The sequence below is a fragment of the Tyto alba genome, unplaced genomic scaffold (genome assembly GCF_018691265.1).
Source record: "Tyto alba isolate M040663 unplaced genomic scaffold, T.alba_DEE_v4.0 Super-Scaffold_45, whole genome shotgun sequence".
Classification (NCBI taxonomy): Eukaryota; Metazoa; Chordata; class Aves; order Strigiformes; family Tytonidae; genus Tyto; species Tyto alba.
The window spans coordinates 1,647,413-1,662,378 of NW_024881321.1; the positions used below are offsets into that span (position 1 = coordinate 1,647,413).

Genomic DNA, 14,966 nt, shown 5'->3' on the forward strand with positions numbered 1-14,966 from the left:
ATCAGCTTGCTTTGTGCATGAAGCCTGCCTTGTCAGAGATCTTGATCCTGTACAGAATTCCAGTATGTTCTTCAGCTCTTACTCGTTCAGGCTAAAATCACCAAAGTCTCTCTGACACTTCAAGTGGTTCCCATGCATGGGGTCAGTTTCTGTTCTAAAACAGCCCATAAACAAATACATATGATTTCAGAGCTGGTTTTACCGTGCGGTTCCGTCGCCTGGCTAACAGCATGCCGCAGTTCAGAGGTGCTGTACCTTTCAGTCTGGCCACGGAATGATGGAGCTCTTGGGGCATATCCTGTGAGAAGTCAGATTTATCAAAGCAAATGTTCTGGTAGAGCCCGAGTGCCCTTCTTGCTCTTTTCCTCCTCGCAGCGTATTCTTCCTTGTGCGCTGGTAGATCACAGAGTTTCATACTGTGTTTGTGCTAAATATTAATTAGGTGATACCAGTGTAGCTTCAGCTGGGAAAGCTTCCATTTAAAGACATTTTGCTTCTTAGCAAGTAGTAGGAAAGAATTTACTGAAATAGAAAGCATACTCATTCCTGAGTACTATGGTGTGTACATATATGTGCATGGTTATGGTACGTGTCTCCATACACTGGGAAATGTAAAGGCAAAGTAGTTTTTGTGAGGTCATATTGCCAATTGTGAATTTACTAAAATGCTACTACGATGCCAGTGTATTCAGCTGTTTGTGACTTGGGAAACAATTGTGTGGACACATAAAATACAGTTGATTCTATAGGTGTTCACAACTATATTGACTGGTTCTGCAGGGGTGATAGAAAATAGTCAAAGTTGCTGAAAATGTGAGACGATTAAGAAGTTGCACAAGATGCTACAGTTCTTATGTAGCTGAGTATCAGAGCCTAGAGCAGCGAAATAGCTCTGTGTGCTTGACTGGTAGTGTTCTGCTTTGAGCAGAGAAGGGGAAAGTCTCTAATAAATGTTAAATTAATGTTTTAGACATTTCATGATTTTGTTAAAGTATAACCGAAGTTCCTAAGGTAGGAAAAGTAAATGAAAACTATGATGGGTTTGGACAATCTTGTTTTAGTTTGTTGACATTCAAGCTCAGTGTTTCGGTATTGTAAAGCTGTTATCTGTTTGTTTTTAAAAATAGCTTTAAAGCTAATAATTTGGCCATCATTCTGACTTTTAAATTTCATTTTAAACTATCATTTTTGAACAGTGGTTGCTCACAGATTCTCATGAGGATTTTTGAGAATCTTGACCTTTTAAGTTCTAAAAAACCTGATTGAATCAAAAAAAACCTGATAGTGCACTTTTGTTCCTGGTCAGATGACTAAATTTTCTGACAGTGAAGGCTGATAGTGCTGAAAATAAAAAGGCTTGGCTGAGATAATATAATGTATGATGGATGTGCAGTGCAATTTATGTTAAATTTTGTGATTTACTGAAATGAAAGCATACCTTTTAGACATTTGATTGTGATCTGAAAATTATTTTTTTTTTCCAGTGATTAGTAGTGTGTTCTGTTAAAAATATGCGCTTTATTTCAGTTTACATCTATTTTCATCTTCTGGCCTTTCTTAGGCATGAAGCTTCTGTACTACTAAATACTTTTTTTTTTTTTATAGTAGTTGCTTGTTGAACATGTAGTTTTTAGTCTCTGACTTTGCATTTTTTTTGGTCATGTTTCTACCTCGGCTATTTCTGAAGTTTTCAGCACTTCTGACTCTGCACACATTTAAATACTAATTTCATTGAGACCAAAGTAGTCTTAAATCAATTTTCTCTTCCTACATGTATAATGTAATATACACTTGCCCATCTAAAGGTCGCAATAGCTCTTGAGTTGTTTTACCTGTACACTTTGAGGAAGAAAAAAAAAAAAAAAGAATAATCCATGAACATATTAATCAGTTGTGCTGAAGCTTGTTGCTAAGCTGACTTGCCTACGAAAGTGAATTCTTAGTTTTGAGAGACTTAACCAGACAATAATGTGTCTTGATAGTTTGGTACAGTTACGGCTCTGCCTGAGGCTCCCTGGGGGGTCAGGGGGAGGCCCAGGGGTGCTCAGCTCCCCGGTGCTGCTGTGTTACCCGAGCACAGAGCGGAACGGCAGCCGGCGCGACCGCCTTGTCATTTGGAACGAGGAGTCCCGAAGCTGTCCGGCTCTTCAGAAGAAGGTGTGGTGTGTAGCAGACAAGTTAGTTTTAAGGCTTTGAATCTCCTGCTTGCTCCTTTTCAGCCTAGCGAGCTTGCATGATTGCCCTGGTATTGATGCCTTCCAAAAAGAGGTGTGTAGTTTTGTTTTTTTTTTTTTTTTTTTTGTCCTCTCGATGTGCATACGTCCTTGAAAATGCAGATTGTAGGTGAATGAAAAAACCCACTTGTACCACAATTACACTACTCGGTGGTGGAACAGGATGATCAGCCATTAAAACCTTAGGTCCTTCTTCCTCAGTACTTTTTTCAACACCGCTAGGAACCCTCAGAGGGAAAAGCATACTGTTGAAAAGAATTTGCAGTCAGATTGTTCTAGCAGCTATTTCGACTGAAAAGGATACCAAATGAGCCAGCTTGCCTACATGAGGCAAATAGCTGAAGTCCTTGTGGGAGCTAGTTGCCACTGAATTTTCAGCTGGAAAAATAAGTAATACTTAGTCTTTTCAAAGTACTTGTTTATAATCAAATCTATTTAAAAACCAAGAGTTTAAAATAAAGCTCGAAAATACTTTTCAATTTACTGTAGCCTGAGTAGTAAATTGGGACTCCAACTGCCATAGTTTAAATATAGCAGTTGAGTTTCTAGCCTTAAAAATGTTTACCCACCGTCGGGGGTTATAACCTGTCTGAAAACAGGTAACACAAGAACAGAAGTATCTTTGCTTGTGTGCTTGTTCGAATAGACCTATGTAGTGCTGTTTGAAATGGTGAGCGATGCCCTTATGTTTCCCAAAGTATTGGTGCTGAGGCTGAGCTGATCTTTACCCTATTCCTTAAAGACCTCTGGGTTTCACACTGTCCTGCGCGGGAATGTCAAGTGATAACTCAAATTAGCTGCTGGATTATTTTTGCTTTGGAAATGAACAGAACCCCATGGTGACTAGGTAGTTGTCAGAGTAAATTGTAAACAGGTTTATTGTTTACACCTTGGCAAGCTGAGCCGCTTTCCAGTGCATTTCAGCATACCTGTAAGCTGCCAGAGAGCTGGTAATGCATGCTCTGTCACTCACTGCTTCACTGTGTAACTAAAATAATTGAGCTGTGCTGAATTGATTTCCTGTGCATTCAGTCACTGGTGCTGCTGTATGTTTCGAGGACTATGGTATTTCTAAGATGTGTGAATTTGTAGTCTTTTAACAGCATATTTCTAAGGGAAGAGCAATAGAAAATAATTTTATTATCGTAGAGTTGGTTTCATTGGTTTGAAATAAGGTTCTAAAACAGTAATTGACAAAACTGCTGCAGTTCAGTTAAAGTGGTAACTGCAAGTCTTCTGGAATTCCATTTTGCAAAACTGGCTAAAACATCTCTGAGTTTTGAGAGCTTATGTAAATGAGTGTTGTGTGTGTGGTGGGTTGTTGTTGTTGGTTTGTTTTTGTTTTTTTTTTTTTTCTTTGATGGGAGTACCTGACCTAGTACTGGTTGTGTATGCCTTATATCGCTAAGGTGAGAAGGGAGGTCAGAAGAGTCAGTGGTGTTCTTTAAGAATTAATGACATGGAAATTTTCAGTCCAAATTAGTAAACCTCAATAATAGGCATTTTGTCTGAAATTCTTCCTTGATATATTTTTGTTTTGCTCCTTTAGGTGGAACGTAGATTTCATGTTTCTAAATTTCATGGACCTGTGAACCTAAGTGAACTCTGCTCTGTTCTCTTGTCTTCAAATAATGCAGTGGTGAATTGTGTTCCCCGCAACTTGATTTCATAAATCCTTTCTAGAAAGGGTCATGTTTATAGCTCTATTGGAGAGTTAATGAACTCAAGATTACTGTATTTTAGTCTCTAGCTAATGAAGAAGAGATTTCGGGGGGGTGGGGGGGGTGGAACTTTCCCTTCTAACTTAAACAGGGGTGAAGTATTCTGCAGCAGTGCGCTGCTAGTGTTTGCACAGTTACCCTGGACGTGATACATGTGGAAATGTGAGTTACTTCGTTTTTGCGGTCAGAGAGTCGCAAATCAGTTGTTACTCTGGCTGCAAATTAATGTAGTTGTGGTAAAAAAGAGATTCTTGCTTTTGTAAATATGTTGCTATACGAGGTGATACTTGACTGGATCGGTATGTTGGTGATCATCCATTGTACAGGTAAAATGCTTGTGAAATTATAAAAGGTAGACTGCAGATGAAGGAATTGCTCCTCCGACGTTTTTCCGGGGGGTGGGATGGGGGGGTGGAGCTCAAGCTTAAGCTTAGAAACTCTTATTTTCTTCCTTACAATTTCATAATCATTCTGGGCTCAAAGTGTTTAAATTTAAGGCTTAAATTTTAGAGGTGTGAAATTGAGAAAGATTATAATTGAGGTACACAAAATTGGTTAAGATCATGAAGATAGCTGGATAATAGGTGTTGTCAGTGACTACATTTTTAATACTTCAAAATATAAGTATTTGAATGATATCTGGACTAGAATATTGACCTAAAGAGCATTGCTTATGACATTGTAAATCTAAAACATTGTTATTTTTATCAATTGTCAATTTATTATTGCAATGATCTGTTAGCAGTAGGATTAAAGTATTGTTATGTTCAGTATTCATGAGAACAATATCCTTTTCCTCTTGTAAGAAACCCTGCTTTCAGTATTATTTCAGTGCAATGCAATTGGCTTCCAGCTGATGTTTTGCAGTTGTGGTGAACTGTTAGCTGGCAAAATAGCATACTATCACTGTTCTTCAGAATTAAATAAGGCTAATTCTTAGGAATTGATTTTAATTAAAATTGCGTGTATTTTGAGAGTCCTTAAATTCTTTTGAGTAATTGTTTAGACTGGGTTATGAACTAGCTTACCTTTTGTGGGAGAGATTGATCTTCACTGTTTAATTTTTTTTTTTGCATATTTTTTTTTGTCTGTAATAATGGCATTTTTTTTAAAGGAAAATTTTGGGGTTTTCACTAAGGTTTGAGAAAATACTGAGCGAATACTTTTTAACCTTTCTGTTGACCTATAGTAAAGTGACCACTGTAATTGTGGTGTTGCCACTTCAAACTGGACACCCCTCACCTAATATATTGAAAGTTATTAGCTGCTATTTCTGTTCCAAACACACAAGCAGTAGACGATCCTTTATATTAACTGGGTTCTAAAAAAATGGACTTGGAAAGTCTTTTTTTTTTTTTTCTAAAACCTATTAGTTCTCTCTCCATATTTTTAGAGTAAATTGTAAACATTCATGAGGCAGTTTGTCTTTATAAACAGAACTAGGCTGTCAGTCTACTGGTATTTTTCTTTGTTGTTTTCTGAAGAAGAAAAATGAGGCCTTAAGCTTGGCAATAGAAGGAGAATAGGACCCACTGAACAAAATCTTGTGGTGGCTTTTATCCAGTCCGTTGTTAACCCTAGCTAGAGTGGAATGTGGGGCCTTGGCTTGGAGGTGATCTGTGCCTGGATTACTTTGGGATCCTCCTTTTCCTACTGCCAGTGAGCTAGGAGCCTTCTGTCCCTCCTGAAAAAGAAGTGCCAATAACAAACCAATTTTTTTTTTTTTTTTCTTACAGCTAGACTAGTTGAATGTCTGGTGGGATCACAGAACGTCTTGCCTTTTCTATGTTTCTGTCTTAAATGATTCATACGGAAAGTTTATCTGTTTCTCAGGTGTTTATTTCTGATGTCTTTCAGACATGGTTGAACCACTTTGGTTAAAACGTAACCGGTACTATTCATGCTAGAGTTTTCCTTAATACATAGAGTATTAGTTTTTAGCCTGGATCTCATGATCGCAAGGTACTATGCAAATGTTTTAGCTGGTCACACAGTAGTGAAATAACACATAAAATCACCCCTGGAATAGGGGGAATTGGAAGTATCTTTGGTTTGAAAAACCAGTTACTCCTCTAATCAGCTGCTAGTTTGTCAGAATGCTACAGTGCACATGGCTCTTGAAGTCCTATGTTAACCGCTTTTGCCACGTTTTTGTATGTATTTGATGAATACAGATATATTAAGTGTAATAACCATACATGGCCTAACTGCAGACTCAGAAACTGATAGCACTGTACTGTATAGTACATGAGAATAAATACCTCAGGCCTCACTGTTGTGTCGGTGGGTATCAGTGGCCACTTAATGGCTGAACAGAAGCGTATGAATTTGTTACAGCATTTTAAATGAAATTGTTTCTTTTCCCTTAGGGACGAAACCCTTTTTTTCTGGAGCCAGCAATAATTATAACAGTTACTGATGGAAGTAAATTAACTACTACCAGTGGGATACAGGAAGAGGTAAGATCTGACCCCTGATTACAATGATGTGTACTAAACATTATGCTAGAATACTTCTTACAGGAGGAGCATAAATGATTCCTCAAAGGTATGCTCACAAGTACCTTAAACTTACGCGTTTTCTCATTTTAATTTAAGGTAGTTTTATGCAATAGTACTACAAAAATCTGAATAGCTTTTTCCTTACTGCATGTGACAGAAGCATATAATACAACTGTTGGTCTGCTTGGTAGACTCAGTTTGCTATTTCTGTCCGGGGAGTTCATGCCTTATCAAATATGTTAGCAGAAGAAAATGATTTCTGTAAAACATGCATGTCTGTAACTGGTCTAGATATAAGTTCTTTATGCATAGACCCAAATTAACAGAGTGATTTCCCAAAGGTTGTGATCACTAGGGAGCATGTGAAATATGTACTTCTTTCACACTGGGCTCTTAAAGTGTTTATAATCAAATCAGTAGTGTCCTTATAATCTAAGGTAAGACCTGAAGAAATTTATTTCAAATTAAATTTGTAGAGCAGTTTAAAACACCGGATCTTAATATACTGGAGTACCTGCTCAGACAACTCAGAGCTGTAGCAAATGCAGAGGCACTGAACTGTTGTAACTTACTGGCTGTTGCAAATTCTTTCCTTAAAACGATGAAAATGGTCACTAGGGATAGGGTTGGTCTGACCAGCTGAGTGCCCATTCCATGCAATAGTAAAAAACCCAAACAACAACAAAAAATAATGTATAAGCTCATTCCCTTTTTGGGTAAAATGTTAATATCTGAAGGTCTGTCCTAAAGTTTAAGGGAAGGATTCAGACTTCTCCAAGTGGTATGCCACATTTGACTATGCAGATTAACTTGTCATACATTGCTTTTATTAGTTACTCAAATTTCTCCTAATACTCTATTACTACATCGCATTCTTACAGCACTTAGACAAGTTGTTTGTATGGGAAGTGGTATTTGAATGTTTTTGTAATGTATCTGACTTAAAGGAAGAAAGGCGAATGATGTGATAGTTCTATGTGGACTACTAAAACACCAGCCATAGCCTGTAACTGAAAGGGAATGCCTGGATCCATGATACTAAGTAGGTTATCTGTATAAAATTTCTCTTCCATCATATTTTTTTTACTCAATAATCCATTTCCAGCTTTCCAGTGATTGGTTGGGCGTGCTCCAAAATGCTGAGTAGAATTGCAGCCTCGTATTTACAGTGGTTGTCAGTGAGAAGATGTTAATTACACAGAGGGTAGTGTGACACTTTCAGACCCTTCTACAACATCTAGCGCTGTGAGCAGTGGAATGCTGTTTGGGGTTTTTAAGAGCTAATTGGGTAATTACTTAGCTGTGTGAGTCCTTTCTTGAGAAGAAGCAACTTCTCTGCTGTCAGATGACTAACTCGTAAAATCTGACATGGATGTCCTGGAGTGAAGGACACCAGGATGCTCAGGGGGTGAAGGAAATGCCCTCTGGGTCGGGGCTGAGAGCTGGGTTTGTTCAGCCTTTAGAAGAGAAGCCTGTGGGGTGTGTGTGGGGGGGTGTCTTACCACCATCTGCAGCACTGGGGGAGAGAGCCAGGGCTGAGGTGAGAGGCAACAGCTGCAAATTGTACCTTGGGAAATTCTGATTGAATAGCAAGACAGATTTTAACTGTGTGGGTGATTGAACACTGACATAGGTTATCCAGTGGTTGTGAGATCTCCATCACTGGAAATGCTCAAAACTGGGTTGGACAAGATCCTGAGCAATCAGAAGGCTCTGGACTATATAACCTTCACATGTCTCTTCTATAACGTACACAGTTCCGTGATTCCACATTACATTTCCTTTCATCTTGTTCATTTATGCAAAATGATTTAGGTAAGAAAGTTCTGTTGGCTCTCATGAGCTCTTTTTCTTACAGCAAGAGTCAGAATTTTTTTATAGCCAGAAAGTTTGCGTTCCTTTTCCTTCAAATGTGGGTACAACTTTTTCACCTTTAGTCTTCATAAGAAGACATTTTCTTACAGTCAGGCAATCGTTTGGTCACATACTCACATACTTAAATTGTTGTAATTTACGTTGAGAAAATGGGTTTTCTGGTGGCTGCTTTAATCTAGTAAATTTAGGCTTGGCTCAGGGGTGGTGCTGGCTGATAAGCGTCTGCCGAGAGTTAGTGTCGTGATCATGTCACTGGGCCAAATTTGACATTTACATGATTTGATGGTTGTTAAACTACGTTCTAGAGACGCATAATCTGCTCTACTCATGATAGTGAACTAATGATATCTTGGTAGATGAGCAAATTTAAAGGTATTGCCTTTTGGAGGAAGTGAAAGTGACCACTGCTCCTACTTCCTGTAAGACAAAATGCAAGTTTCTTAGAGTACTGTTCCATATGTATTTACAGGGTATATATTTCATACCCAGCAATGGATGTGATGGGGTTTTTTGTTTTGGTGTTTTTTTTTTTTTTTTTTTTCTGTTTTGCCTTAGCTGTACTGGTAAGAACATTCTTAATGCTATCAAAGAGCAGGGGAACAAAGCATCCAAGGGTGCTTCTGCCTTTCAGGGATGATCTTTTGCTTTTGATAATGGGTCCTGTTGGTCAGAATTTTTCTTAATGTAGCTTAGGCAACCTTTACAGTTACCTCTTAAGTTGGACATGCAGAAACGAAGCAGAACTAATACAATAACACCAGCCTGCAGATACGGAAGTCCGTTCCTGCTTCAATGCATTCAATAACAAAGCTTTTCCGTCACTTTCAAATGTCTCTTCTGTTCTTTGGATGTGACTTTGGAGAGGCTTTGCAGAGTTGGTGTTGGAAGTGATCATATCCCACTGGCTATGACAACCGTGTTTTTACTTCCTGTGTAAAGTTCTTATCTTGGACTAAGGCAGTGCATTTTTAGTTCTTTTAAAACTTACGTACGAGAGAACTGACAGAACGTTGTTTTTTGGAAAGCCTGTGAAGCCAGCATGGAACCTGGAGGCAAGTTTTCTCAAAGCTTTGTCATTCAGATGAACATTTGCATTTTTACCAATGAAATCAGCTTTATCACTATGGGAACACTGTCATTTGCCCTAGTGTGAAGCAGTCGAGCTTAAAACCCATTTCAGAGCTCTTGCTGAATTCTTCAGATGTCCTGTTCCTTTGTGGAATTTCATAGGGGTTTTTCAGATAAAGAGCCTTACTCATTCAGCACTGCTTTGTCTCTGATGGATGTGGTTCCTCAGACTGAAGGCAGAAATGATGCAGTCTATGCAATTATCATCTCCATCAGCACAAGTTAGTAGGATTTTCAGTCCTGTCCCTTCTGGCACTGACTTCTAATGCACCAGTGTCAATATACTGAAGAGGGCCAGTGTCAGTTCTACATTCATCGTGGCATCTTGACCAGGTTCTTCCCTGGATTCACTTGTCCCAGACAGAACTGGAGGAAGGGATGGGCTTGTCCTGTTGGAATACCGTCATTAGTTATCGGTTACGTGCTATGGATTCCTCCTGGAGTGGCTTTCACTTATAGCCTGATCCCTCAAATTTGGTCTTAGCCTTTTCCCGATCTTTCCTTTTCTAAGTGTTTAATTGCTTGAGGGGGGTTCTCTTATTCCTCTTTATATTATGAAATAAAGTGTCATACTTCCCCAATTCTGCAGCTGCTGAGCTATGGTCCCTTGTCTTCCTTCTACATACCCTCTGTTTTAAGAGGAAGCATTAAACTGTTTGCAAGTATAAAACTGGGTTATTGACCTGTTGATACATTCTGATGAATGATTATGCAAACACAAAGCATGAGCAATGCTGCTTGGCTTCTGTATGTTGCCATTCTGATCTTCCAGTTGAGAGAGACTTAGAGGAGGAGTTGGTATCTTTTTTCATTGCTCATCCTAGAACTGGATGGCGTTGTCACACCGATCCTTCCCAGGCTTGATCATCTTGTATCCCTGCTGTAATAACTGTAACAAGTAGCAAGGTCCTGTTTAATTTCAAGAGTGATCAGGAACTGTAAATGCCCCATAATATTTTTAATTTTAGTTCCTCCTGCTAAAAAATCTTGATTTCTAAAAAAATTCTTCAAGAAATACGTGGCAGATCTCATTACATGTATGTTCCCATCCTTCCTTATCCATGTTATTCCTGTTGGTATCAGATGTCAGGATGACAGCATTTGGCCCTGAGCCCCGGAGCTCTTGATGTGTGAGTTTTGTGTAACTATCAGCTCAGTGTGCGCTTGCTGATGGTTAAAGATAGCATCAGAATGGCCAGATATATATGGTGTGTCAGTTTTTTCCTATGGAAAAACAATTTGTGGCTTTCTGTCTCTGTGTTATAACTTCGTACAATTGGATGGAAAAAGATAGGGAAACATAATGCTACTGTTAACTCTAAGTAGAGTTTCTCAGTCTACCGAGGGCTTGTTTTCTCAACTGGGCTTGTATCTTGTTGCCCATCCTTAGTCCTTCGGTCCTCTAAGGATGCAGTGCTACCTTTGCTTGGAATGTTCGATGTGTCTTGTCTTTTTATGGGTACCAGAAAAGCCTGCAAGGAAGGTTACTTACAGATAGATTTTTTTTTTTTTAGTATTTTTTTTTTTTAGATACAGGAAGACAGAGAAGTTGACTGTCTCTGTATGGATATTTTTATCGAGTACCTAATCAAAGGTAACAACCTTTTATGAGATTTCCCAAGATGGAGCTGCCTGTAATTACCTTGGTACTAAAGCTTACGCAGTGCTAGCGCTGCCCAGTGTGATGTATGAGCCTGTATGTGCAGTCACTCCCAGAAGAGCATTGCTCTCATTCACCAGCTACCATGCCACTGCAGAGTTCTCTAGTGCTTGCCTAGGTTTTATCCAACCTGGCGTCTCTAGCATCCTCTGATGTTTTTTGAGGATTTCAGACTGTGCTGCTGCTGATGCTTGCATAAATGTGTGTAGAAGCCAGGACTCAGAATAAACGAAAGACCTGCTTACCAATAACAGGGTTCTTCCAGATCTCTTCAGTAAAAAGGTGGTCTTCCAACCCCTCTTGGTTCTTGAACGTGTTCGTGGATTTAAGGGCAGGGAAAGAGGGGCAATAAGACACACACTGCTGTCGTGTTGTAGCATTATGCCATTTGGGAATGGTAGGGTTTGTGTGGGCTCCTACCAACTAGTGTTGAGACAAAACAGCTGCTTTTTAGTACTAAGCTGGTAGGACACTTGTGTGTGATTATAAATAGACACCATGTTGAAGAGCATAGCTGATAAATCACCTCCCTTTAAACTGTTGGGTCTATCAGTTTCTTAACAACTGATACGAAGGACAAAGAGGAAAAGATGTGCATGCCTTCATATACAGATATGTGTGGGGAATGAGAAACTAAATGCAAGAGGTACATTTCTAGGCAACATCTTGTTTTCTGCTAGGTGTACAGTTGCTATGGTAATACAATACCAGTTTAAAAAAAAAAAAAAAAAAAGTAACTGGAGGTGAGAAGACCAAGTTACTAATGTCTGTGAAGAATGAGGCACGGTGTGAATCTGTAACTTCTCCAGTAACATGGATGTTAAACTTAACTGGAATTAAACTGTGGGAAAGGAAGTGAGGACGTTTGACTTGATGCTGATGGCTTTGCCTGTCATCTCACAGCTTGAAAACGCTTCTGATAGTAATATGTACATAATACAATATCATTCTCCTGAGTAATGTTTGGTTTTGGGGTTCTCTCAATATAATCAGCTGAGCCAAAGAAAGGTTTTGTAGTTCGAGGTAGACTGAACTCAGGATAGTGTTGGTACAGGGTCCAATGGGATACTTATATATAGAAATGTATTTAAAAATATGTATTTATGCTGCCTGAAGGAAAATAGTGCTGTCACATAAGTATGTTTTGCAGATGAAATGTACTCTTCAGAGCTAGTAGATCTTCTGTTCAGTCAGATCTAAACAGGAAAGTTTGGTGAATGGCATTCCTTAATAATATCCCCAAGTGAGGATGGGGTAGTGCTGGCACCTGAGTCCTCTTACAGTCAAGATTTTAGGCTGTTTACGAGGAATGTGGCTGTTCTTTTAACTGGGTTTCCTTTGCCAGGCAGGCATTGCTGGCCCTTTGTGTGAAAAGGGGCAAGACATGCCTGTAAATCAGTAATAAACCAGGTACATAGCTGAGTGTCCTTTGACCAATTTCATGTGAAACATTTGGGGAAAACAGTGCTCTTCTCCCATGGGCTCTCAGCTTGCATCAGCAAAAGCAGAAATTCAGGAGAAAGCATCAGGTGTGCTGAAAAGTCCAGCGTGTTCTGATTCTTGCTCACGTGTTACCAGAGTGGGTTTGTTGTGTTTGTTCCTGACCTTCAGATTGTATCAATAAATTGATTTATCTTTCAAACATATATACATGTATTTTTCCTGATATGTGATGCTTGCAATTACATAAAAAGAAATAGCTGACGTTTCCAATTTGGAAATTAGGTTTAATGCTTTCAAGTTAATCTCTTAAAAATAAGCAAATAAGAAAGCTTTTTCAACAGCTTGTTGCAAACTCCTTAAGTAACCACTATGAACTCACAAAGAAGGCTGTTTCTAATGGGTGCTTTTGGGGACTCGCATCAAGTTCTGGAACAGACTAGTAATTCCCTTTGCGAACGCTGAATTGAGATTGAGAATTGAGATTTTTTTGAATGCTGCATGAGAAGGAAAGTGTTTGAGGAAGAGTCGAGTTTGCTTCAGCTTCTGGGTTTAACCCTTGTATTTAGCTAGGTAATGGAACTGTTTCCACCACTTGAGTCATTACTTCAGGGATTTTTTTCTTCCCCTTTATGGCTGTAGAGCTCCAGGTGAAATGAGAATTTTTCTTGTACTGATGGTGATATCAGCAGGGGATCTATTAAATTTTTCTGAAACTTGTAGAATCTTGTAATTACCAGTTAGAAGTATAGTCTCTCTGTTCAGAGCTCCTGTAGTTGAATGTTTTGATAAGCTTTCTTTTTCCCCACTAGTCTTGGTGTGAGGTATCTGGATGCAAAAAGAGAGGCTAGAGTCTTCTGCATGTCTTGTGCATCCCTTAGAAGCTAATGCATTGGTGTTTCATGTGTTTTGTTTTTTTTTTTTTTTTTTTTCTTGTTTCAGTTAACTAGTTATAAAACTGGCAGCCCTGGGAATTTTAGAAGTTCAGTAGTTGGTTTCTCTGGCTGCTGCTGTTAGTGGTTAATAAATGATGTCCTGACCATTGCTGTATCTTTAGTGCAGCATGTTTGAAGTCTGAAACTTGAATCTCTTTCCTGTCTCTTCTGGGAGTTAAAGTGGAAAGAAATGCTCCCATGTAGCGCACGTCCCTGGATGGCATCTTCAATATTTTGAACTAAAACTTTTGTGTAGTTCTTCCCAGACAGAGGCCACACAGTGGCACATGGCAAGCAATTGTCCCTTGTATGAGTACCCGTGGCTACTGTTATCTATTACCTAAAAGTAAGAACTCATTTTGCATTTCAGTTTTGATTTTAATCTTTGTTTTTCACTTAAACAGTCATGAGTTTAGTTGCAGGATATACCTAAGTTATATAAAATGTCTGCCTTCTGATTCTATAACATAGCTACCACGTTAGTAAACTTGGTGAAGCTGAGTTATTTGGAGTAGGTGATCCTGGCAGCTAGATTTTTTTCTTCTTTTGGAACTATACCCAAGTTATAATTTTTTTCTGCAGGAGTCTTAGATTAACATTACCTTTTCATTCAATTGTGCGTTTTATCTTGAAGAATCAAGGGAGAGACTGAGATGAGAATGGGCATGTTCTGCAGAAAACTGAACAAAAGAACACTGCAGTGAAGCAGTTCTTACTGCTGAAATTCTAAAGAAAATATTCTATTGATTCTGAAGTTTAGATCAGTTTTAAAAAGTGGTTGTTCCCACTTGGTTTGTAACTCTCAACTTTGTGCATCGTGTTGCCTTGAAATGTTTGAAGTGTTCATTAAATGATGGATGTCTTGCCTGTAATGAATCAAATTATAAATACCCGGGTAGAGGTTATAAGTGTGGTGATGTAGAGTGCATTGCCATCGCTGTGTAACCTGAATTGATTTTTTGAATTCAAAAGCCATATAGTCACAGCTTTAAATTCCTTTTCAGCTCCATTTACCTCTCAATTCCCCTCTACCTGGGAGCGAGTTGACTAAGGAACCCTTCCGATGGGATCAGAGGTTATTTGCTTTGGTTCTCCGTTTACCTGGTATCACAGCACCGGAATGCGAGCAGATGACGGGGGTACCCGTGGATGACTCTGCAATCACACCCATGTGTGAAGTCACAGGAGGTGAGTGCCCTGTTTCCTTCAACAAGTCAATACCTTTGAAAATGAAAACGAATTCAATTCAGCTCTATTAATTCTGTACATGTGGTGGAATAAGTATTTCTAAGTTCTTATGTTACTTGTGAGAACTCAGAAATCTGATATAATAAAACTGAAGACACTTATGGCATTAGATACAGATAATTTAAAGTAACTTGTCTTGGAACAGTAGGAATCTACTTTCTTTAGCAGTTTTTTAGAAGATAAAACTCACTTTTTTCTAACGCACCTTGGTATCATAATTAGGG

The 14,966-nt window shown here is 38.8% G+C and overlaps 1 protein-coding gene across 3 annotated transcripts in view; it reads left to right on the plus strand.

Moving 5' to 3' along the window:
* The window catches only part of INTS6 (integrator complex subunit 6), a 47,242-nt gene that overhangs the window by 14,524 nt on the left and 17,752 nt on the right, over positions 1-14,966 (plus strand). For all 3 annotated transcript variants that reach the window (XM_042805866.1, XM_042805867.1, XM_033006660.2), the window contains 2 exons: positions 6,325-6,414; positions 14,499-14,682. In XM_042805866.1, coding sequence (XP_042661800.1) covers positions 6,325-6,414; positions 14,499-14,682 — 274 coding nt within the window. The remainder of the gene's footprint in view (positions 1-6,324; positions 6,415-14,498; positions 14,683-14,966) is intronic.